The sequence below is a fragment of the Notamacropus eugenii genome, chromosome 3, assembly GCF_028372415.1.
Source record: "Notamacropus eugenii isolate mMacEug1 chromosome 3, mMacEug1.pri_v2, whole genome shotgun sequence".
Taxonomy (NCBI): domain Eukaryota; kingdom Metazoa; phylum Chordata; class Mammalia; order Diprotodontia; family Macropodidae; genus Notamacropus; species Notamacropus eugenii.
In genome coordinates, this window is record NC_092874.1 from 193,270,612 (window position 1) to 193,295,428 (window position 24,817).

The 24,817-nt window shown below is 40.8% G+C and overlaps 1 protein-coding gene across 5 annotated transcripts in view; it reads left to right on the forward strand.

Moving 5' to 3' along the window:
- Positions 1-2,538: 2,538 nt before the first annotated feature.
- Positions 2,539-24,817, forward strand: part of NTF3 (neurotrophin 3) — a 142,823-nt gene continuing 120,544 nt past the window's right edge. The window contains exon 1 of one of the 5 annotated variants that reach the window (XM_072653700.1): positions 2,539-2,742. In XM_072653700.1, coding sequence (XP_072509801.1) covers positions 2,731-2,742 — 12 coding nt within the window. In that variant the 5' untranslated portion in view covers positions 2,539-2,730. Of the gene's footprint in view, positions 2,743-4,219; positions 4,923-6,655; positions 11,110-24,817 lie in introns of those variants that run through there. The other 4 variants (XM_072653701.1, XM_072653704.1, XM_072653698.1 and 1 more) reach the window with 4 other exon arrangements.

Consider the following 24,817-nt stretch of genomic DNA (forward strand, 5'->3'; position numbering starts at 1 on the left):
GGGCTCAAATTTCACTTCTGATACTATGTGACGTTGGACAAGTCACTTAATTTCTGTGGGCCACAATTTTCTACTCACTTTACGGAGAAGGGGTTGAACTAGATCACCCTTTTCTAGATCTATGATCCTGAATCAACCTAATGATAAGCCTATTCAAACTTAGCTTGGCTTATCCCGAAGCTGAAAGCACAAAGCTTATCCCTGGGACCATTTTTGGAACCCTTCCAGAGCTTATGCTCCCCTGGCATAGCTTTGAAGAACCTGGTATCACCTCCATGCCAGAATGAAGCATCAGAGGAGGTCGTTAAGAGACGCAGATATTTTGCTAATAATATTACATGCCAATTACCTTTGTGACGTAAAGGATGGTCTCATTGGGAATATGCACTAAGTGTGAATAACATTCTATACTTCTGAAATTTAAATTTCAAGGCCCTGTACAATAGTGTTTGAGTTTTATTGTAATTATTGCATAAACAAAACCAAACAACTCCTTGACTATAATGTTCCATCAACCCAAGCAGCTGTCCAGGAGGAACTACTGGGGGAGGGAAGGGAAGCAGAGTTGGGGTAGGAGAGATTCTACACCTGGTAAGAATAACAGTTCTTAGCAGTTCTGCCAAAGTATAGCAGAACACTCTCCATCAGCAAAAGATGCTATCTACAAATGCCCTGGAGTCCGGAAGACCTTTGAGTTGATTGTCTCAAAGTAAAAACACAAATAAACAAAGGCAAAAACTCAATCCAACTGACTGAAGGGAAAACAAGTTTGCCTATCATCTCTTTGATTTTCCCACACAAATTTCTACATATTCCTAATACCCTTTGCTTGGAATAGGAATAACTCTGACTGGTAATATATGTCAAAATGTACCATATGCAAAAGCATTTTACATATGCATATATTATTTCTGTTCAATCTTTCAACCACAGAGTGGTGCTATTGCAAAAGATAAGGGAGGGTGGAGTACATGGTCTCTTTTTAAAATTTACTCTAAGGGGGAAGTTATGAGGGTTTTCCAATAAGAAGATGAGCTGACTGCTCCTCTTAGGAAGTATAATGCAAAGAGCTTTGATACCTAGGATACCTCTTTTACAAATGAAGTGTCTTGCTCTTAGATAAAACAAGGAATGTGAAAGATGGTAGAACCAAAATAGAGATGTTACACTATGTTATTAACTCACCAAAGTGGTGTCCACTCAAGGAAGGTGGAAGGTTTGTAACACTCATCTAGAAAATGAAAAACCTTAGGAAAAACTAATAATTCCTAGGTTTCCTCCCAACTATGCTGTGAGGTAGACATTATATTATTATGATCATTTTACCTTAGAGGAAACTGAAGGCCACAGAACTTGTGACTTGTACTCTATATTGCCAAAAGGGATTAAATCTAAGTCTCTACACATTCCAAGTCCAGTGCTTCTTACAGAGGCCTGGTATGCTTTGTGAACTGTATGGATTATGTCTGACTACATAGCTGGGACTGCTGGGCTTCCCCTCTCCCCCTTCAATTTGGATGGATAGACACAACTGAAGCCGTCACACACAAGTTGCACTGGAGAACAAAAAAGCTGCTACAGAGTGTCAAAATGACGGTTGTAGATGACTTTCTCCCTCAACTACCCCCCAAACTCTTAAAAATATTTTACTCCATTCCATTTCTTTGCCACTCATTCTCCTCAGTTCAGCTATCACATTGCCATTCCTTAGAAGCCTTTCTGAAATGGGAGTGAGTGGGGAAGCCCCTCACGTTTTGGAATTTGTCATAGTTCTCTTACAAGATGGGAGGGGGGGGGGGGGCGGCGTTAGTAGTGGAGGAGGGCTGCTGGTGATGACTGCTGAATCACATCTTTGCTTCCCCAGCGATTCATTTGCAGAGAGGAAAGGCAGGTTCTCCCTCTCATCACCACCATCCCCCCCTTTCTATGTATTTGACAAGATTAAGGTGTCGATTCTCGTATTACAAGGCTTGCCGACTGCATGCAAAAACACACCAGTTCAGGATAAAACCTGAGTTGAGAACCAAGGCAAACTCCTGTTTGGTTTTTCCTCTCCGTGACAGTGAAAAGGGGAGTCAGTTGAAGGCATTTGCAGAACAAATCGCTGATCTCAGACTCTTTTTCTTTCTCTGATTTTTTCAAATTCAATTTCACCCCCTTCCTTTCCCCTCCCTCAGGGCAGTTTGAGACAGTGGAGCTCACCGCTGGTCAGCCAATACGTATTTTTAACCCTTTAATTGCAGCAGTTAGAGAGTCTCTTCTCTATCCATCTCCCCTCACCCCCTCTCCCCCCCCTTTTTTTTTTCTGTTTCCTTGATACGAGGACCCCGCTGGAGACTGGGAGAAGAGCGTGGATGCTGGATTTTAAGGGTCCTATCCTCTAGTCAAAGTATCCGAAGCTTGATTCCACGATCTTTTCTTTGACAACGGGAGGGGAAAGGGGGGGGGGGGGGCAGAGAAAGAAGAAAGGGGAGGGAAGGGAGGCGGGCAGAGAGAGGGAGAAAACCAAACCCAAACAGTACACGCCCAGCCCAAGTCTTGATGGGGGGAGGAGGGGAAAAGCCTCTGCTGTCTAACCTGGGCTGGGAGAAAACCTTGCTAGAACTGGGGATACCTTGGCGCGAGGTACCTAAGAAGGACTCAACCCCTCGGAGGGGGTGCGTGACACCCCAGAGTCTCGGTGAGCGCTTCTCCACATTTTCGATGTGACAGCCCCCAGCAGCCGGGATAATGACGAGGCAGGTACAATCTATATAGTACGCATCCCCCCAACCCCATTTCTCACCACCTCTTACTGAATTCGCTGCTTCCCCGACTCCCCGCCCCCTTCGAATTCCCCCCAGCCGCTCTTTGCTGCCTAGTTTGGGCTGACGAAGGCATACTTCTGCCTCCTCTAAGGGGGTTACTCAATTTTCGAATATTTCCAGACCCCACATCTTGGGGGAGAAGCGGAGACTGACCGGACCCCAGTCTGGGTTCGTAGCACAGATAGCAGAATGAGTGCAGTACTTTTTTTTTTTTTTTTCCGCTCGGTATCACTACGGTACTACCTTGAGGCTAGAGAAGGAGATAGATTGCAAGGGGTAGAGGACTGATTACTAAGGTAGGGGAGTAATATGTTGGGTACATAGGAGAAATCTCTGCGTTAATGTGGGCAAAAGGAACCAGGCAAATACTTAAGCGACTTTGGGGGCCTCTATAACCCCATCCTTTCAAATAGGTGCTTCAAGTTCACTGAAAACATTCTTGATTTCTTTTTGTTGCCTATAAAACTACTGCATTTTTTTTTTTTTACAATGCTCTAGGTGGGAACAAGACAATTTAAGCCGGTACTTTGAGGGGAGAGGGAGAGGAGGGAGGGACAGAAAGAAGGAGACACAGAGACAGAGAGAGGGAGAGTCGGGACTAGGAAGGTAGCTAAAATTATCACCTCTTCTTCTGCAATGTCCATGTTTCACATTTTTTTTAAAAGGATTTCACATTGCTCCCCTGCCGGGTTTTGAAAATCCTGGACTTCTCTCTAATTTATCTGCCGAAAGAGACGTGAGTCGCTACTTTTTTGGCTTGGGGAGAGGTTGTTTTCTGTTTTTCTCTGTCGTCCTCGGCTCTACGCCCCCTCTCTCCACACCCCGCACCTCCCCCTGTCCTCGCTTCCCGTCCCCCTCCCCCCATCTGAACCTTTCTGGTGAGCGGTGGATGTGGATAAGTATTCTCCCGGGAAAATACCTCGGACTTGTAAAGAAGAAAGTAGAAATCCTGGATTGCCAGAAGAGTGACGCCCCCCTGCCACCCGCGCGCGCACACACACACACACACACACACACACACACACACTCACACACACACACTCACACACACAGTCGTCCGCCCGCTCCTCCCCCTGCTTTCCCACCCACGTTTTCAACTTCACCTGTCTTGACTGACTTTGGAGCACTAACAACAGTAACAGCCTGGGCTGACAGTTTGTTCCGTGTGTGTGTGTGTGTGTGTGTGTGTGTGTGTGTGTGTGTGTGTGTGTGTGTGTGTGTGTGTAGAAGGGGGCGAGTGGAGTTTGTGTTTACGTGTTGCGAGTTGGACGAAAGGGCCGGAGGGGGATGGGTTTGGGTAGGAGGGGGGAAGGGGTCTAGGGATAGAGGGAGGGGTTTAAAAATCAGACCTAGACTGGCGGAGGAATTGAGGTGAGCTATTACCCATTTTTTCTCGAGAAAAATAGAGGGAAAAGTAGGGGGAGGTCCAAGAAGAATTGACTTAATAACTGCTACGTAAAAAAAAAAAAAAAAAAGACCTGTTGAAGCAATTTATCTGCAAAGTGCGAGCGATACAGTACAACACAAAACAATGCAATGGGTCCGGTTCTTCCTAAGTCTCTGAAAGGGATAGAGAGCTTTTTTCTAATTTAGGGGTTAGAGAGAAATTTATAGAAACCAGGAGGCGCCTTTCTCTGCCCACCCCACCCTCAGCAAACAAAGAAAAACCAAAGCACCTTGCGCCATTTCCGATCTAGCCTCCCGAAGCCCGGGGCGGGGTGCGCCTGGGGCTGGTGGGGAGCTAAGAAGGGGCGCAGCGTGGGCTGGAGGTGAGGCAGCGCGGGAAGGCTGCGCCGCGGCGCCTAAAGGGTTACTGCGCTGAGCACGGAGCCATCTGGCTGGGTTGGCTGGTTATAACCGCGCAGATTATGTTCTCGGGACTCAGAGTTGAAGGATCCTCTCTCCCAAATCGAGTAGCTAAGCGCGCAGTCCCTGGGAGAGACCCGCACAACTATTTTCTTTCTTCCTTTTTTGGGGTGGTGGTGGTGGTGGTCGGTGGCTGTGGCAGCGGCGGCGGGGTCGGGGAGACTGAATGAACCCGCTCGCTTCCACTTTTCTCTTCATGTCGACTTCTCTGAAAACAGTCACACGGATGCCATGGTTACTCCTGCCACGGTAAGGGACTGAAGAAGGGTGAGCAAAGTGGGGGTTAAAGAGAAGGAAAGGAGTCCAGTTCTCTTGGGGGAGATTGGGAGATTCCTGAGTGAAGTATTGTCGGATGAGCTCAGCTGCTTGCTACCTCTAGGTAGTTTGCCGACGGTTCTGTGCCCAACTCCGTACCCCCTTCCCTGCTTAACTCCTGTCTCTCCGAGCTCTTGGCTTCACTCGAGGGAAGTTTGGTTTTCGGTATTTGGAGTTGTAAAGGGGATTACCCTCACTATACCTCCCCTATAGACGCCTGTTACCTTCTGGAGTTCCAAGAAAACTGGTCCTAAATCTGGGAAAGTGATCAGATTTAAGGAACCTGGATTGGAAGGGATCTGGGGATGGTATAAGAGGAAGGGGATAATCCAGAAACACCCCTGTCCTTTCACTCCAGAGAAGTCTCTGCAGCATCCTGTTTAACAAAAGGGTTTTTTTTTTTTTTAGAGCAAATCTCAATGGGAGAATAGAAACCGCTCTCCCACCCCCCACATACACACATGTACAATCCACTAAATCCCCTCCCCCCATGTGGCCCCATAACACCTCCCTCCTCCCCTCTATGTGGAATGGGGGAGGGGAGAAGTCTGTCTTTGACATGTACAGTCATTTCCCAGTTTGGAGAGAAAGACCTTCCGTATACTAAGTACCTGTAGTGTAATATCTCAGCCCTTCCCTCGAATCCTCCTTTCTCTCTTTGTGACCTTTGCCCCCAAACCTTGCATGTATCAATTTCTCAGTCTCTCTCCCCTCTCTCTCTTTCTCACACACACACACACACACACACACACACACACACACACACACACACTCTCTCTCTCTCTGTCTCTCTCTCTCTCTGTCTGTGTCTCTCTCTCTCTCTCACACACACACACACACACATGCACACACCCTATTCTTGACTTTTTATCAAGCAGCCCCCACCCGTCTTCCCCACCATCCCCATGAATTTCCTCTTTTGGTCACTTACTCTACATTACTAACTCCTTGAACCCCACATCTGGGTTCCAGGTTTAGAAGATCCATTCTGATTTCTGGAGAGGAGAAGGGCACTTGGGCCAGGGTATCCAGAAGTATTACCCTTAGTGCTTCTCAAAGACCTTCTAGGAACTCCAGGCAGGGTTGGTTACGTGGGAAACCTGGCAGACCCAAAAGCCCTGAAGGGATCAAGAAGGTTGAGGGGAGAGTAAAATAAAATTGTACTTCTTGCCAAAAACCAGAACCTATAGTCATCCAAAAATCTGAGAGATACTTCTAGACTGTAGGGAAAAGTAATAGGAGTGAAGAATCGGGTAGGTGGAGTGGGGGAAGGGAACTCTGTATGCTTTGGGTTTGGGGTGAGGGTAGACGGATGTGCCCAGAAGTTCCTAAGTGGTTCAAATAGTTTTGCTGGGCCATTTCATAATTTGCCTTTCAAATAATGGAAGCTAAGGGATACTGCTTGGACTGAGGAGATGGGGAGCGGTTGACTAAAAAAGCCTTTTTTTTTTTGGTTGGATCTGTGGGTATTCTAGATAGAGGGAACCGGGAAAAGGAATCCTGGTGCCTGGGCTTCTGGTCAGCGACTGACTAGGTAGAGAGAGCTTGGGACCTGAATGGTACACTTACCCTTGGAGAGGAGAAATCTTCATGTGTTGAAAGTATGGTTTGGGGTTAGAGGCTTTGGGGGAAAGCAGGGCTGCCCTCTTCTCTGTGGAGAAAGAGGAGAAAGGCTTTTCAGGGGTGGTGGTGAAGGGCGTTGTTTTTAAGTTCTGCCTGGTTGAAACATGTGCTTTTCAGTAAAGATCTGTCTCCCACTCTGCAAGAATAGCAGGGGAAAGCACATCCACTTGTCTACTGAGGACAGAATTGGAAAGTTTCAACAGTTTTACTTCCACCTTCCCCCACAGAAAACACACTTAGACCTGTACTTTATTCAGTTTCTTTGTGACTTACAACACAAAGAAAGCTGAGGGATAAAGTTTGAAAAGAGACTCCAATTTCTACTTTGTTCATTAACACATGGACCCTTGTGAGGAGATGACTAGAAGTATAGGTGTGTATAAATAAAATGTTGGGAAATAGAATATTCCCAGGGGATATCAATTAAGATTGTTGGCATTAGAATTTTTTGTTTGCACAGCTAGAGAGAGGATCTTGAGATGAACTGAGTGTGTACATAGAGAAGTGGTGTTTTTGTGTCTGAACAGTATATGTGTCATTTATTGGGAGGGTGAAGGAATAAAAATACAAATTAGTAGAGTGAGTTAAATGGGTAGGGAGAATTAGACATATGTAAGACTGTGTACACACTGTGTGGCACATAGTAAGAACTCATTATAATGCTATTTGATGGATTGTGCTTTAGAGGTATTTGGAGCATGAAGACATGTGTAAAGAAAAGAAAGCCAGAGTATATGGGATTATAGATGTAGGCCAAGGAAAAGGCTGTTTTACTTCAGGGACAAAAGGGGGAGGAGAGAGATAATTTGGAGAAAAGGCGTAGCTTGTGTCTGTCTGCCCAGAGATGTTGAATTAATGTGGTGTGAGAGTAATGCGTGTGAGGGAAAAGTGGACTTGGGTGAAGAGTTGTTTGCCTGAGGATTACTAAGGGGATGTGTGTAGGGGGTGGGGAAAGATTATGAGAAGAGCCCGTTGTAAACTTTATATGGAAGATATGGATGATATGTGGGGGTCTGGGCATTGGAGAATTTGGCAAGAATGGCATTGAGGTATTTGAGTAGTGGTAAATTGTGGACTCAGATTCCTCTTAGACTCTTAGAGGACTTATGTAGGAAAGGAAGGTATGTTTTCAGTGAGAGGACTGTTTGAAAGGGTTAAGATGAGGGGCCCACAAATAAGAGAAGGATGTTACATAGGGGTACATTATAGATAGACTTCATTTTGTGGAGGAATTTGGGGAGAAGGAATAGAAGAGATTTGTATGTAAGAAGTAATTGGGAGAAGAGAGCTCATTTTGCTGTAGAGGAGATGCGTGTATGTATACTTATAAGAGTGTTCCACCATTAATGACCATTCTTCAGACAACATTTATCCAGTGCTTGCTGGGTGGATAGCTCAGGATTAAAGAATCTGAACACACAGAACATTGTACCAGAGGTGTTATCTTTGGGGAATAATTTGACTGAGGTAGTACATGGCCAAGAGGCTTAAGGATGACTGGGTGACTTATTGGAGGCATTTCTCACTTTATAATTATTTTTCTTTGAGGTGTTTGTGGATATGTGTGCTAGGAGAACATATCTTTGGCTTTGTGAAAAGAGCGCTATATCTGTCCCCCAAGATTCTGATGATATGCATCGCTATTTTGTTAAAGGAGTAAGGGTGGTAAGCATTTCTTGTTTAGGGAGTAGTAGGTATTTGTGAATTAGATGACTGAGCACCTAGCCTGAATAGAGGGTCTGGAATGTTTGTAACTGTCTTCTGCCAGTGAATTGAATAAAGGAATCCTAGTATGTGGTGCCTAATTAGGAGGGTGGGGGGAAGCTGAAGAGGAGGAATACAAAGTAAAGATAAATGACCTCAGAATATTTAGATTTTGGATTAATGGAATCAGTATGTGGAGGTGGGGGGGAAAATTGTCTAGAGGTGATATTTGGGGTGATAAAAATAGGGAGTGAATGAGAGCTAGATATATTAAAGAGGTAAGTATTTTACTCAGACATCTGTAAAATGGGACTGAATTCTCATAAAGGAAACAGGAATGCTGTGTTTCTTTTAGGACTGAATTTGCTTTCAATGTGCTGTGTAAGATGAGGTGTTTGTTAGATGAGGCAGGGTACAGTAATGGAGAGAACACTTGTTTAGGAAAATAGAGTCTTAGCTTTCAAGTTCAGTCCCCAAGGTAGAGGAGGCCAGGTAGTAAGCCTAGTAAAGAGCATGGCCTTAGGACAGCTAATGAGGTAGAATTCAGAAGAATGGGGTGATAAATATAAAAATGTATCAGTATGAGGGCATGTGACAAAGTATGTTTTTATGTTGTATGTACCTGTGTTACCAGAGGCTGCTGCTGGAGTGTGGGGTGGGAGGAAGAAACTGGGTAAACACCTAACTTAGCTATGGCAGATCTTGATATGTATGCGTGTGTATCATGTATGTGTGTGTCTGTGTGTCAGAAGAGGAATGGAAGAGAGATGTGATAAAAATGCGTAGTGCATTTGAATGCATGTAATAATGGTCCTGTTACAATGGAATTCTGCTATATGTACTTTTGGAAGCTTGCAGTTGCCTTCATGCCTTCCCCTCCAGGTTTTGGCAGAAAAGTCTACTCTTTTTTCTTTAATAAAGATTTCCTGGATTAAACGTACAAATCTTTACCAAAAGGTAGAAAAAAAAAATGAAACATATGGAATGACATGGCCATTAACCCAAGCCACTTAGATGTGATCGAACACCTCTTTGATAATCTAGAGTGACATTGGAGTCTAGATGCCCATCCCATTGACCTTGGGCATATCTTTTATTAAATTTTTCATTACTTCATAAAATTGCTATAGCCAATCCTAGTTTAGTCCATGAGTCAATATACATTTAATAAGCTCCTACTGTGTGACAGACATTCTGCCTAAGCTCTAGGGATACAAAAAGAAGCAAAAAACAGTCCTTCTCTCAAGGAGCTCACAATTTAATGGGGAATATAGTAAGCAAACAAATATACAGAGGATATATACAAGTACAGTGAAGCTATATAGAGGATAAATAGGAAGTAAATAAGACAGGGAAGATAATAGAATTAAGAGGGCTTGGGAAAGGCTTCCAGTAGAAGATAGGAAGTCAGTAGATAGATAGGAGGAGGGAGAGAATTTCAGGCATGGGAGACAGAAAATATCCAGAACTACGAGATGGAGAGTCATGTTCATGGGATAGCAAGAAGGCTATTGTTACCACATCAAAGAGTACATAGTGAGAAGTAAGGTGTTTAGGATGTTCAGAGGATCCATGTCCGTGGTTTTGTGAGTGGCCAGAGTTGAGGTTCACTCAAAAGATAATGGAGAATCACATGGGGGCATGAGTAGGTTTTACACATCACCAATAAGGAATTGTACTAGAGAAGCAACATACAAAGTTGAAGAAGAAATGTGTGACCAGAAAAGATGAGCTGATCATGGAGGGAAAGGTCTGTAGGCTCCAACATTATTCCCACCACATCAAGAGTTCTAGAAGAAGGCCCTCAGCACATTGAGTGAGCCCCTGTGGAGGATTTATGGCAGTACAGAGATAAGAGTCACCCAGACTGTTCAAGTATGATGAGCCTCCATCTCTCCTTGTGGAGGGAGTACCCATATTGATGACGTCATTGAGGCATTGAAATATCAAAGGAAATTAAAGGCCATTATCAGGAATAACTTATTAGAGGAAAGTTACTTTCTCTCCTCTAAGTATGCACACAATGACGGCAAAAAAATAAGTGACTTTGGGGTCACAAGAATGAGCCACTCGTTTGTAGTAGACCTGTTCCGATTATGCTTTTGTTTTTCTCTAAACTGTGGTTGCTTGATAGACAAGATTCTGGCTGGTGAGAGATGTTGTGGTGACAGGTGTTGTATTGACCAGTGAGTCGTCTCTCAGGAAGTTGGGGTAGGTACAACCTCTTCTCCTGTGGAAGTACTGGAGTCCTGGACCCTGCATTCAGGCCTAGACTGCTGGTCCCTGGGGCAGAATCTTACCCTTGTGCTCAATGACCATAAATAGGCTTGAGCTGAGCTATATCCAGGAGGCACTAAACCAATTCTGTTGCTTTTCTTGGCGAGGTTGGGCCAATTAAATTGATTGGAAGAGGTCACTACTGATGGGTCTTGCTTTTCCCCCTTGGGCAAGATAGGCCAGCAGAGTTTAATTACATAACATTTCCCATCTCTGCATTTTCATTCCCATATGTGTTCAATGAACTGGCTTCTTCTCCTCCCCTACTTCCAGGCTGGTTAATTGTAATTGAGCAGCCTGCTTTCTTCTGCAGACTTTTCTGCAGCCCTTTTCTTGAGCTGTGCTGGGCTCCCTCCCGCCTGATGATCTGGAGGGAACGTAAATCCACATGTTGGCTAGAAGTGAGAGAGGGGATCCAGGCTAACTCCCAAGATTTTTAAAACCCACCAACCTGCTCCAAGACATTACCAGCTGCTGTTTTACTCATTAATGAGACAGGCAATTTCTCTGGCATCTGGTAAGTTGAACTAATGACCGCGGTTAGGGTTTTAGATTTAGTTTTATTTAAAATTGAGTTTATTGGAGTAGGACCAAAACTTCCAGTGGAGGGAAGCTGAAAGCAGTATGTAGTTGTACTGATAAGGTCTGTGCGTGCATCATGTGCAGGGACGGGCACACATGAGGCAGGCTGGGAATTGGAGCATATTTATGTGTTAGTGGATGCAAAACAGCAAAAAGGGGTGTACAGTAAGATGGCCTTTGATGGTCTCAGTTTTAGTCACAGGGTTTGTGAGTGGGTGCCTGGTATCAGATGAATTGGCGTGTGTGTGTGTGTGTTTGTGTGTGTGTTTGTGTGTGTGTTGAAAGTTACACACCTAAGTTAGGGAAAATATGTGTGTATGTATACATGTGTACACGGACATGCACACATACATATGCTGGAGGTGGGATGAACATGTGAAAAGTTTTAGAAAGTGATTTCTTTTTTTAAACTGAAAAAAGTCCGTTTTATTCCTCTTCTGCTTTTATATCATCCCTATGAAGTCCCCAGGGGTATTCTACCTTTTCTTCTTGGTTAAACTCTAAAAATTTAGACAAAAACAAAAGAAACAGAAACAAAATTTAACAGTCTGTACTGCATTTCATATCTTCAGTCCCTCACCTTTCTACTAGCAGTTGTCTGGGTCTGAGATTGAATATTACACTTAAGAAGTTTGATTCCCTTTTTGAGTTGATTCCTTTTGTTTTGATTATAATTTACATTCCCCAACATATCAATCTCTACCTTCTCCCTGTCTCTCATAATAAAGAATATAAAAGGAAAAAAGTTCAACAAAGCTAAGCAATAATTCCTCAAAGCCTGACGTTGTATGTAGCATGCCGCAGCCATAGGTTCGCACCCCACCTCCAGCTCTGTTAAAAAAGAGGGGAGTGTCTTCTCCTCTCTCCTTTGGGGCTAGCTTTGATTTGCTTTCTTGTTCTTCCATTTATACTGTTGTACTGACTATTTTCCTAATTATACTTATTTCCCTGAACATCTAGTTTCCCATTCATCCTCATAACACAACAGTATTCCATTTACATTCATATAATGCAACCTGTTTCACTATTCCTCAGTTGCTGGGCATTTACTTTATTTCCAGTTCTTTGGTCTTACAGAAAGTTTTGCCATAAATAAAGGCTATATGTGGGGCCTTTCTTTTTATCATTGACTTCTTTGGGTTATATGTCTAGCATCAACATCTCTGGTTCAAAGAATATGAATATTTTAGTAATCTTTACATAATTTCAAATTGCTTAACAGGTGGTTGGTCCAGTTCAGAGGTCCAAAAGTGCCTTAGCATGCCTGTCTTCCAAACTTGCCCTTAAACATGTATTTTCCCCATCTTTTTGTTATATCTGATGAATGAATGTCAGGGAGGTAAAACCTCGGGGTTCTTTTGATTTGAATTTATTGTTATTACTAATTTGGAGCAGTCTTCCATATGATCGTTAATAGTTTTCAGTTCTTATTTTTGAAATTTGTTTATATCCTTTGACTCCATATCTGTTTGGAATGACTTTAGTTTGTATTTTTTAATCTATATTTCTTTGATATCAGACCCTTATATCAGAGATATTTGATATATATTTTTACTGCCTTTTATTATTTTCATTTATGCTGTTATAATCGTTTTATGTAGCCTCTTGGATCTTTTTTTTTGGTGTGAATCAGTTCAAAGAAGTCTTAATATTTATCTTAATTTCTTATACCTGTCATTTATTATGGAAGAATAATCTATTAACATTTATAGACTACACTTTGTTCATCCAATTCCCAGTTTACACTTACTGTGTTTCTAGTGTTTTACCACAAAAACAAATGCTACTGTGACTATTTTGATTGTATGGAACCCTTGGGAGTTTATTTCCATGGTGCATATGTTAAAAGACAAGTGTGTATAAGAATTGTGGGAAGTTGCTTCTTGGTGGAACTGAAGTAGGTTACATCTTGGGACAGGGATTTAGTATGTTATAGAGAGCAGAGCCCTGGACTTAGAGGCAAAGAACTGAGTCTAAGTCTTGATTTTGAGATGTATTAGCTTTGTGATCATGAGAAAGTTATTTAACCTCTCTTAGTTCTAGTTTTCTCATCCATAAAATGGGAATAATAATACTTGTACTACTTAACTCATAAGTTTATGAGGAAAATACTTTGTAAACTGTCAAGCACTATTTTTGAGCAAATATTTTAATTGCTGAGATGAGTATGTGAAGTTCAGTATGTGACTGGATCCCTTGGATTCCTTTATAGTACCAAGGAAAAATGAAAGTCCCATTTTCTGCAAGAATTCTATCCTGATCCTTTTGCTCTCTTGATGCTCTCTCCTTTATCCTGTCTGTATCTTGTTTATTCATAAATATTTGCATCAGGTCTCCCCCTTAGACTGTGAGCTCCTTGAGGGCAGGGACTGCATTTTGTTGTATACCTCAGTGCCTGGCACATAGTAGGTACATAATAAATACTAGTTGACTGACTGGCTGACTTTAATAAAGTGCTAGTTGATTGACTTTAAAAACTGGGCTCTAGTGAATTCAACAACCAAGATGGAAATGGAAAATCCTTTCAAATATTATAATTCACTTCACATAGTGCTTTAAATATATTATCTCAGAAGAGTCTTTCATTTAAAAGCCATTGGAACCATATGTACATGCCCTTGATCTTTAACAAAAGCATTGTCTTCTATCAAAGTTCATCTCTTTTTTCTTACATGGTGGAATAAGGGTATCAGGTAGTCCACCTTTCGTCAAGAGTTGTCAGGGAGTTCATGGTATTTTCTGGCACTATTATCTCTAAATGATATAGATTGAATGATGGCCTATCATCTTATCAAAAAAAAATCTAAGGATTTTTCCTTAGAAGATATTTGTTTAAAAAGCAAAAACAAAACCTGTCTGTTTGTAGCCAGAGTGCAACTAGGGAAGAGATAAAGGTTTTGAATAGGAATTTGGTGGTACCTGTTGTGATAGTACTCATCTTTTAGGAGATTTGGTTCCCTAGAGCACTATCTCTAAATATTCTTTTTTTCAAACCCAATATTTTGAGTCAGAGAGTATGACTGAACTCTAGTCCCCTTGTTTAGGCAGAGGGAAGGTGGTGGTCAAGAACTTTCTTTACTCACCAGTCCTTTAGATAGGGCATTTGTGCACACAGATTCCAGTCCTGACTTGGCTGCAGATCACTTCTCTTAATGCCTCAGTTTCCTATTCATGAAAGGTCATGGGACACAAAGGAGGTGCATGAGACTGAAATTCACATAATTTGCATTCTAGTATCACTTTGGCTACTAAGCAGCTTGTGTGATCTTGGGCAAGTCAACCTCAGTTACCTAATCTGTGAAATGGTGTCAGACTCTGTGGTCCATCCCAGCTCAGACATTTCATGAGTTATCCTTACACTCCCACTCAGAAAACGTGAATATGTCTTGTTCAGCGTACCTCTTGGCACACCTGGGATTGGCCTCATTTCTTACCTTTGGGGAATGACTGAATCAAAGGAAGACAGGCATGAAAAGAATTTGCCGTGGTATTTATCTTGGGCCAAGAACGCTTGCAACTTCAGCTGTACCTGCCAAGGTTGCATGTATACAGAACTGAGAGAAGGGTTTGGCCTTTTGGTAGTGAGTGGTGCTCACTGCCTTGCTTGCTTGCTTTTCTTTTTTCAGCACCAGTGTCACCAGTGTCACCTGCCCAGGCCAGCCTCTCGTGCCTTGTGCTAGTAGCTGTGTTGGCTTCTCCAGGCCAGTGGCTGACCTGACCCTACTCACAGGTCCTTCAAGTCCTGTTCCATTCATAGCTCTGAAGCACTTTGGTTAAAGCACTGTCACTCAAAAAGAAGAGCAAGGCTCCTTATATATCAGGGTAACCTGTTCCATCGGCACATTCCTTTATAACATGTAAGACAAATGTTTATATTCTTAGGCTGCCTGCTGGTTGGCATGTGTCAGACCTGACAGCTTTCTTTCTTCTCTACTTATCATTTTCTCCTTCTGTTGACAAGGTACACTGCCCTTTGTTTCTAATATGGGTTATTGATTTAAGTTGAAATTCTCTCTTTGTAGTGTCAGAGATTTGGAGTGGGATTTCTGGTTTTGATCTAGGCTACTTTTAAGAGGTATTAGGTCCCAGAATTCACTAGGTCAGAACAGAATTAATACAAGTATGTATATGGAAACCCTTAAGTCTTTCCAGAATCCAAGGAATAAATTTCCTTATCTATACTGCCTAGCTTTTCCCACAACCACAACATGGGATGGATGTGAATCAGTTTTATAAAGTACAAGGAAAATCTGTGGTAGAAGCCAGATCCATGTAATCATCATTGCTGTGAAATCTAAGTAACCTGGGTGTTTGTGCACTTACAGTATGGCCGGGGACCACTAGAAATGCAGAGCCAGAAAGAGGTCTATGTATGGTGATTTCCCAATTCCAAAGGTGCTCAGGATATTATGGCCGTTGGCTGCTATAGCCCATGCCTCCTTCCCCACTCTGATTGTGTCCCAACTTTTCTTTCTTATCAATACCATATGTAATTTGGAATCTCGTCTTTTTTGAAAGTAGAGGTATCCATGCCATAGTGGATAGAGAGCTGGCCTCATAGACAGAAGATTTATGTTCAGATCTTGCCTTTAACACATACGGGTTGTGTGACTGAGCAAATCACTTAACCTCTCAGTGCTCTAGGCAGCTCCCTATGACTAGATGTTTCAGAAAAGAGGCTGATCTGCTCTGGTAGAGTGTCTCCTCATCCAAGATTCCCTCCATCAGTGCAATCACAGGTCCAGTCTTTATTCCTGATTTGAAAGAGTAGTGCTGTAGAATTTCCATACGTAGTGGAGTTTTTCTCCTTTTCAGAACATGTGATGGTGCCTTATGGATGACTTTTCAGAGTTGACTATGTAGGAAGGATTCATCCGGTATGGGTCTGGTTCTAGCTCACTTAACTACACTTTGTGCTTTGAATTTCCTCCATTAGTCTCACAGTCAGAGCTAGGAGTTCATGCTAGGGCTATCATCTCCAATTTTAGCCTACAGTTTGCCCTGATTTTTAGCCTCCCCCTTTCCCTATTTCTGGCTCTTAGTCCCCATCCCCCACCTTGGAATATATAAAAATACATTCACCTAAGGTCTCTATATCATTTTTTTATGTTTGTGTTTGAAGTCCCAAAGCCAGAATATTTCAACCCATGTGTCTAGACCATGACTAATATCACATGTTCAACATGATTGGCACCACTGATCATACCTTTGATATAACCTTAGTCCTCTAGGGTTATGAGGCTTATTTCCTGCACCTGTTGAAAAAAGATGACTTATTCATGGATCTTCCAGCCAGTCCCTACTATAGTGGGAAAGAAAACTAGGTTGTCTTAAAATCCAGGCTAACTAATAATAACCATACTGTCTTTTCTTCTGGAAAGGAGGCAAATTAGCTATATGATCTTGGATAAATCGTTTTACTTTTTGAAGTTGAAACTTCCCATGTATAAAATAATGGAATTAGACCAGGTACATTCCAAGGTACTTTTCAGTTATGAAATTTTGTGCTCCTTTGAAATCCTAAAACTAGGAAATTGAGGCCATCAGTAGTTAAGGGCTTTATCCAACATCATGTGGGTGGAAGGTGGGAGAGCCTAGATTTGAACCCAAATTCTAATTCTGCCCCTTTTGATCCTTCCATAGCATCATACTATAGATTTTTCTTTCGTCTTAGTTTGTTTAAATTTAATTTGCTAGTTTGGCTCATCCTGGAACATTTGTTCCTCTACCAGTCCTCTGACCTCTTCCCTATAGGAAAAAACAAAACAAAACATATTTCCCTCTTAGTGGCTATGTGATTTTAGACTATCACAACCTTGCAGGCTTAGTTGTCTTATCAGGAAAGTGGGGCTATAAAATATCTGTAGGTTATACCTCATATGATAGTAGCACTATCTTTCTAGGGATGCTGGGCAGATCAAAAAATATATGCAAAAGCCTTAGTAGTAAACCTTAAAAATCTGTACCAGATGAAGCTTAAAACTTCACTGTGATTTTTGGAACACAGTATAAATGTGAGCTCTTATTTTATTGTTAGTTATTGGAGTGCTTTGTTTCATAGGCAATACCATCGGATTTCAGGATGGCATGAAGGATGGGTTTGCATTCATTGGAGGGAACTTTCATATTGATGAGCTCACACTACCATCTGAGTACTAGAGGGCTAGATTATAATATCTCTGAGGTCTTTTCCCCTTCACCACTTTACCTCCATTGACCTCAATTCCACCAACTTTAATAAACTCTCATTCCTTTTCACTATTTAGATTGCTAGAAAGGAGAAGTCCACAGGATAACAGGAGTACAATCATCTCTCAGCATCATGTTTAGGGCTTGTCTAAGACTTTCCTTTAGATGAGTAGTGTCAGTCTCAAATAGAAACAGATCCCTGTGGGCAGCATATTGATTTAGAAAACCACCAATTAACATTATCAAGGTTGTATTGTATTTTTCTTTATTTTGTTAAACATTTCCCAATTACATTTTAATCTGGTTTGGATGCATTGGTTTACTTCTAGTGTTAGGCTTTCAAAGTAAGTAACATTGATTTCTTGTGGTGGACTTAGCAGGAAAAGTTAAAAATAATTTAAATTCCTTCAGTTCAAGAACCTTATCTTTTTCTTTGACCCACTTGGTTTTGGGGAAAAAAAGCTATCATTTTGAATTTTATCCTAGGAGAATAATTCTCCCTTACAGCAACAATTCAATTTGAGTTCAGTTTTCTGTTTTGTTTGTGTGTGTGTGTGTGTGTGTGTGTATGTGTGTGTTAAAGAAATCTGGTATTTGTGTTTATAGGATGAGGGAGAATTAAGTCAATCTATGTTTATAGCAGACACTATAACATTTGATGGAAAGGCAGAAGCCATATGAATATGTTGAAAAATCTGATTAAATTCAAGGAATAGTTCAATATTGTATGGATGTATATGGATATCTCTCTCTCTCTCTCTATCTATCTATATCTATATCTATATCTATATCTATATCTATATCTTATCTATCTATCTATCTATCTATCTATCTATCTATCTATCTATCTATCTATCTATCTATGTATATATGAAAGAGAAAGAGAGCACACCAAGAATATTGCTGGACAACAAAAATGTGTTTTGATTGAAGAGTGCTCCTAGACCTGAGTGGTAAAGGTCTATATATTTGAGTTTAGGGAAAAATAAGATTTCATGTACCTAATGTGATTAGAATACTGTCAGTGATCTCAAGTGGTTGGAACAAAATGGTGATATGAGTCTAAGGTTGTGAATATTCTCCCAAAGAGACCAATATCATTTTCTCAGTTCTCTGTCCAGAGTCTCCATGTATTATTCGAACTAGTTATTTCAACAATTTATACCATTTGTCATAATCAAGTAATAATATCTTCCTACCATATGCTGTGTACTAGGGATAAAAATACAAAGGTGGGATAATTTCTTCATCCAGGGAGCTTACATTCTATAAAGGAAAAAAAATGTGGGGACACTAACAACCAGAGGAATCAGGGAAGGCCTACTTCCTTGAAGTAGATGGTTCTTGAGCTGAACCTTTCAGGGTACTAAGGGTGCCAAGAGTCAGGGATAAGAAAGGGAAGCATTCCAGAAAGAAAGGATGGGAGAGAAGCCTGTGCAAAGGCACAGGTGGAATGTTGTATACAGGAAACAGCAAGGATGACAACATAACTGGGGCTTAGAATGTGAGGAAGACTGATTTATCATCAACCTGGAAAAGTTAACTGTGAAAGGCTTTGAATTTCTATTTTCATCCTAAAGGCACTGGGGAGCCCCTGTAGCCCCTTGATTCCAGGAATGAGATGGTCAGATTTGTAATTTAAGAATATCACTTTGACTTCTGGGTGAAGGATGAATTTTTACTCTCTATGTTTTAGGAAGAGGGAAGAGACTGGATTTGAGTATGGCCCATTAGAGGTTGGTATAGTAGCCCAGGCAAGAGGTGATGAGGACCTGAACTAGAATGGTTATGGTGGGAATGGAGAGAAGGGAACAGGTGTCAGAGATGCTGAGGAGGTAGACTGCATAAGACTTAGCAGTTAGTTAGATATGGAAATGATTGAGAGTCAAGCCTTGGGGGTAGATGTGACTCCTAGGATACAAACTTGGCTGACTGGAAGAATGGTGGAGCCCTTGACAGAAAATAGGAATTAATAAGATCAACAAAGCAGAAAAGAGGGCCCAGGACAGAATTCTGGGGTATACTGACAGATAGGTGGTACAACATAGTTGGTGGTCCTGAAAAGGAGACTGAGGAAGAATTATTGTATCAAATGGTAAGGAAGAGAACCATGACGGAACAATATTATGGAAACTCAGGGAGGAGAAAGCATCTAGAAGGAGGGGACTATCAGTAGTGTCACCTTAAACAGAGATGTCAAGAGGGATGATAAAAAGCCATTGGATTCAGCAATACAGAAATCATTGACTTTGAAGAAATTAGTTTTGCGTGTTGGGGATGGAAGCCAAATTCCAAGAGGATTGAAAAATGGAGGCAGTACCTTTTTTTTCTAGGAGTTTGACTATGGAAGGGAGAAGATGAGAGACTGTGGGAATGGCAGGTTCAAGTAAAGGGCTTTTTTATTGTAATTTGTTTTTGATAGAGAAGAGTTAGATTTGTTTATAAGATTCAGCGCACAAGTGGATGAGAAAGTTAAAATGAAGGGAGAGAGAGAGAGAGAGAGAGAGAGAGAGAGAGAGAGAGAGAGAGAGAGAGAGAGAGAGAGAGAGAGAGAATATAATTAAATGGGTACACTACCAGGGGATATGGGGAGATATCAAGAACTGAATGAGAAAAGTTGATGTTGGTAAGAAGGGACATCTCTTAGAGATTGAGATAAAGTAGGAGAGAGAAAAGATTTCTGCCTAGAGGGAGTTTGGAATGGGAGTGGAGGGTTGAAGGTGGCTTGAGAAGAAAGGGTGTTGTAAGGAGTGTGGTAGAGAGTTAGCAAGGGAAGAATGACAGGGTTGGGTGCAGCCATGAGGTCTCAGTAGAGAATGGAAAAGAAATTTGTAGCGGATCTGATCAGTTGAGTTGTATAACTTCTTGCAGCGTCCTGCAGCATGGGTTCAAACTTAGAGAAGGCAAAAGTTTTATAGGTCTAGCTCTGAAAGGGAACTGTAGAGTCCATCTAATCCAGCTATTCCATTTTGCAGATTAGGAAACTTAGACCCAGGGAGTTGAAGTGACTGGGCCCAACTTAGTGTCAGAGGTGAGCTTTGATTCCAAGTCCTTTAATTCCTAAGTGAGTGATTGTTCAGGTTTAGTGTTTAAAGTTTAATGATAAGAGGACAAGAGTCTTAAAGGTAGAGGGGAGTGTAAATTTGAACTAGTTCACTAAAAGGTCAAGATTTATAAAGGAAGGAAGTGAGACCAGAGCAGGAGTCATGGCTTGGGAAAGCAGGGAGGAAGGTAGAATGATGGGACATTGTGGTGAGGACAGAGGATAGGCTAAGTTAAACATAAGTAGGACTGGTGAGAGCATCACATATGTAGTGGACAGAACATTGACCTTAATGTTAGAAGACCTGACTTTGAGCATCAACCTACTACACACTACCTGTGGAATATTGGACAACTCATATAACATCTTAGTCTAGGTTTCCTCAGCTATAGAATGTAGATACCCGTGAACTATTAGCTTATGGATGGGGGAAGGAGACTATACAAATGTACATGGCTGTTCTTGTTATAGGAAAACAGCTAAAACTTGCACAAAGGTTAAAGTCAGAAAAGGAAAAAAGAGTGGGGTTGAGAGAATATCAGTGTTTCCCTTTGAATATGAGATATTTACTGAGAAAAGGCACATTAAGTAGAATTGACATGTTTAGCAGATTCTCTGAACAAGTCTATAGGTACATGTCTATATCATACAGAACTGTAACAAGAGGGAAAATGTAATCATTAAATGGAAGAGTAAAGGGATGTGCATTATGCAATGTCCCATCACAGTACTGCTGCCACCGAGTTTTCCTCATCACTGTGTTCTCATATGCCATGAATGTCCATTTTTGATTCAGTTACAGACTGCCATCTACTGTCCACTTCTGTCCAATGAGTCCTTCTTCCTCAATGTACTACAAAGTTATTCCACCATTGTTAACATACTGTATTTAATTGGTCCAAGAGATCATGCTAAAAACATCTGGGTCTTATTCATTTTGGAGGGTTTTTTTAAATAATAAAATCTTTTGATTTTCTTTTGCCTACTATAAAGAGAAGTCTTTGAAAGTGGCTCTCCCTGTCTCTAAATGGTTTTTAGAGAGCTAATGATTTAAAAATTTTTTAAAACTATTACTAAGTTTAGCACACTTGTTAGTTCTTATGGTGAATGGAGTTCAGTAAACTATGACCTGTGACCACCCGGAGCTTACAATCTAATTGAGGAAGACAGGATGGCTGCATAAACATAGATGTAATCAAGAAACACTAGGTACCTAATGAAAGTATCCACTGAAGTGCAGAGCATATGTTGTATACCTAATGTTTGTAAAGTGCCTTCCTCACAACAACTCTATGAAGTTGATTTTTTTCTAAGTATCATTTTCCTTTTTATAGGAAACTGAGTCTTAGACAGTGAAGGGCCTCATCACATAGCTATTTATAGACGTAAAGGCAAGAAGGTTTGAGTCTCTCCTTATTCCTTATCCATTCTCTGGATTTCCAGACTTCAAATAAATTCTACCTTTGAGAACAAAGGACAGATAATGACAACCAAAAATCCTGCTTTCTACAGGAAGTTTTTCTCATTCCACCTTAATGCTAATGTCTTCTTTCTATTGACTATTTCCAATTTATCCTGTATATAGCTTATTTGGACATAACTATGTATACATGTTGTCTCTCCTCTTCAACTATGAACTCCTTGAGAGGAGAGCAATATCTTTTCCCTTCTTCATATCTCCAGCACTTAGCAGAGTGTAGCAATCATTAAATGACCAACTCAAGGTCACGTAGCTAGTAATTGTCTGAGGCCAGATTTGAATTCAGGTCTTTCTAATTTTAGTGAAGTACTGGCACATAGTAGGTGCTTAATAAATATATATTGACAGACTACCTCCAATTCTCACTTCACTATGCCATGCTGCTTCCTCCAAAGAGAGACAGACTTTACTATATAGGATCATATACTTAAAGCTCATTTTCTAGATTAAGAACAAAACAAAACAAAAACAAAACTGAGATCCAGAGAAGTAAAGCAACTTGTGCAAGTTGCAATTTGAAACCAGGTCCTTTGAATCCAAATCTAGCGTTCTTTACTACTTTGCTGCTTCTAGCACAGTGTGATTGATATGGATCAGTGGTGTCAAACTCAAATAGAAAGAGCAGGCCAGATATTGACTTGGAAAACCACAGAGTAACATTATCTGTGTGGTATTTCATTTTAATATATTTTATTAAATATTTCCCAATAACATTTAATTTGCTTTCACCCTCAGCTGGTTGTTTGACATCTTTAGTATAGATGGCAGATGTATAGGAATTTAAAACTGGGCTTAGCAGAATCCCTTGACCAACCTGTTTGTCTGTTTTAGGGTCCTTGGGCCAAGAATGGGTTTATGTTTTTAAATCAAGTTTTGTTTTATTTAAAAATCTAAAATGACTTGACCATACAAAAACAAGCAAATAGGCAGAAACTCAAAGTTTGCTGTTCCTGGGTTTAGAAGATTAGAAGATCGCTGGGCTAGGATGATCAAAGAAAGCTTTGCCTGAAGATGTGTAATTTGCTCTTATTGTCAATGATTTGTTGTATTTGCTAAGAGACCAGAGTGGTATCTTTACAGTGATAAAGTTGTTTCTGCTTCAACAGATCATTTGATCAACAAAGGTTCTTCTTTTGCCTGTCATTTTCTGAAAAGATAATGCTCATAGCAGATCTTGAATTTCGGAGCACTTGGCTTCTGAACCTTCTCAGAAATTCCTTAGCATGGCATTTAAGGCCCGTCATAATCCGGCTCCAGACTTATTTCACATTACTCCCTTTCACACATACTCTACATTCCAGACAAACTAGACTACTAGCTGTTCCCTGATCTCATCTTGACATCTTCTCCTTCTCTCTTCCTGCAGATCTCCTGTCATGCTTTAAATGTACTCTTCTTTCTCTCCCTGTTGAAATCCTTCAGTTATTTCAAATGCTACTGCCTTTGTGAAAGCTTTCCTGATTCCCATATCCTTCAAATGAAATTGATTTCTCTTTTGTCAGATTTTATGAGAATACTATGTCTAAATCTCTTCTTTGTCCCTGATTTTACCTTGTATTATATACAGGCTTTGTTGCCTTGTATTAGATTGTAAGTTCTTTTAAGGCAATAACTATTGTTACTCCTTTTTTTATCTCCATCCTTTAATACAAGACCTTGGACATAATAGGTAGTTAATAAATATTTTCTGAATGTAACTGGATTTATATGTGATATGGTATGATATAATATGACCGCTAATGTTTGTATAGCATCTAAAGTTAACCACTTTGAACTCTGCTCATTTTTTCCCTTACCACAGCCCTGGAAAGTAGATGCTATTATCCCCTTTTTATAGATGATAAAACTGAGGGAAACCCAGATTAAGTGGTCACATAGCTAGTAATTGTCTGAAACCAGATTTGAATTTGTTTTCCCAATCCAGGACCAACATTATTCCCTGTACCACCTGGCTGCCCAGATCCTGCCCTGTGGATGTGGAAGAGGTGGTGGAGAGAGGGAGCAGGTTGATTTTTTGGTTTCTGCTTCTATCATGTTTGTACCTTGGCCTTTAAAATAACACTGTGAAACCTGGATGAGAGGTGGTTAGAAAATTGTCTTTGGATGGATGAAATTCAAGTGGAGAACAGGTGAAAATGGTGGAAATTTTTATATTTATTTCTATCTATATTTTTTACAAAATTGTTAAGCTCTTAGTATCATAGAGATTGAGTACGTTGATTGATTTGTGCCACCCCCCCCCCATGCTTAGTATAGTACATTGCACATGGTAGGTTCTTAATAAATGATTATTGATAGGTTGATAGCAGAAGCTGAATAAACATTTGTTGAATGAATTATTCTTTGTCTGTTCCCCATTTGTTTTGGGATGCTGCCATTCTTGGGATGGATTTAGGCAAGTAATTTCATATCTCCAGGTCTCATTTTTTTCACCTGTGACATAAAGCTCTCAGACAGAATGATTTCTGATACTTCTTTCAGCTCTAAATCCTTTAATGAACATTATTTGAATTAACAAGTTCACATCATTTAAACCTGAAAGGGTTATTAGCAGTCAACTAGTTCAAATTGTCCATTTTACAATTCGGGTTATAGATGGCTGGAGTTGTGAAGTGGCTGCCCAAATTCACGCGGGTAGTTACCCAGAGAGATAGATTTTGAACCTATGTTCTTGGGCACCAAAAACAGTGTAATTTTGACTGTGCCTTACTAACTCATATTAATAAATCGGATCATAGGATAAGCATTCTAAACTGGAAAGGACCTTATTATGTCATCTAGTCTGGTTTTCCCATTTTATAGTTAGTGAAACTGAGAGCCAGAGGAGATAAATGTATTATCCTATGGTCCCACAGTTCATGAGTGGGAGAATGGAAATTTGAACTCTGATCTTCTTATTTCAGAGTTTTCTTATATGTTGCCTTACATGTT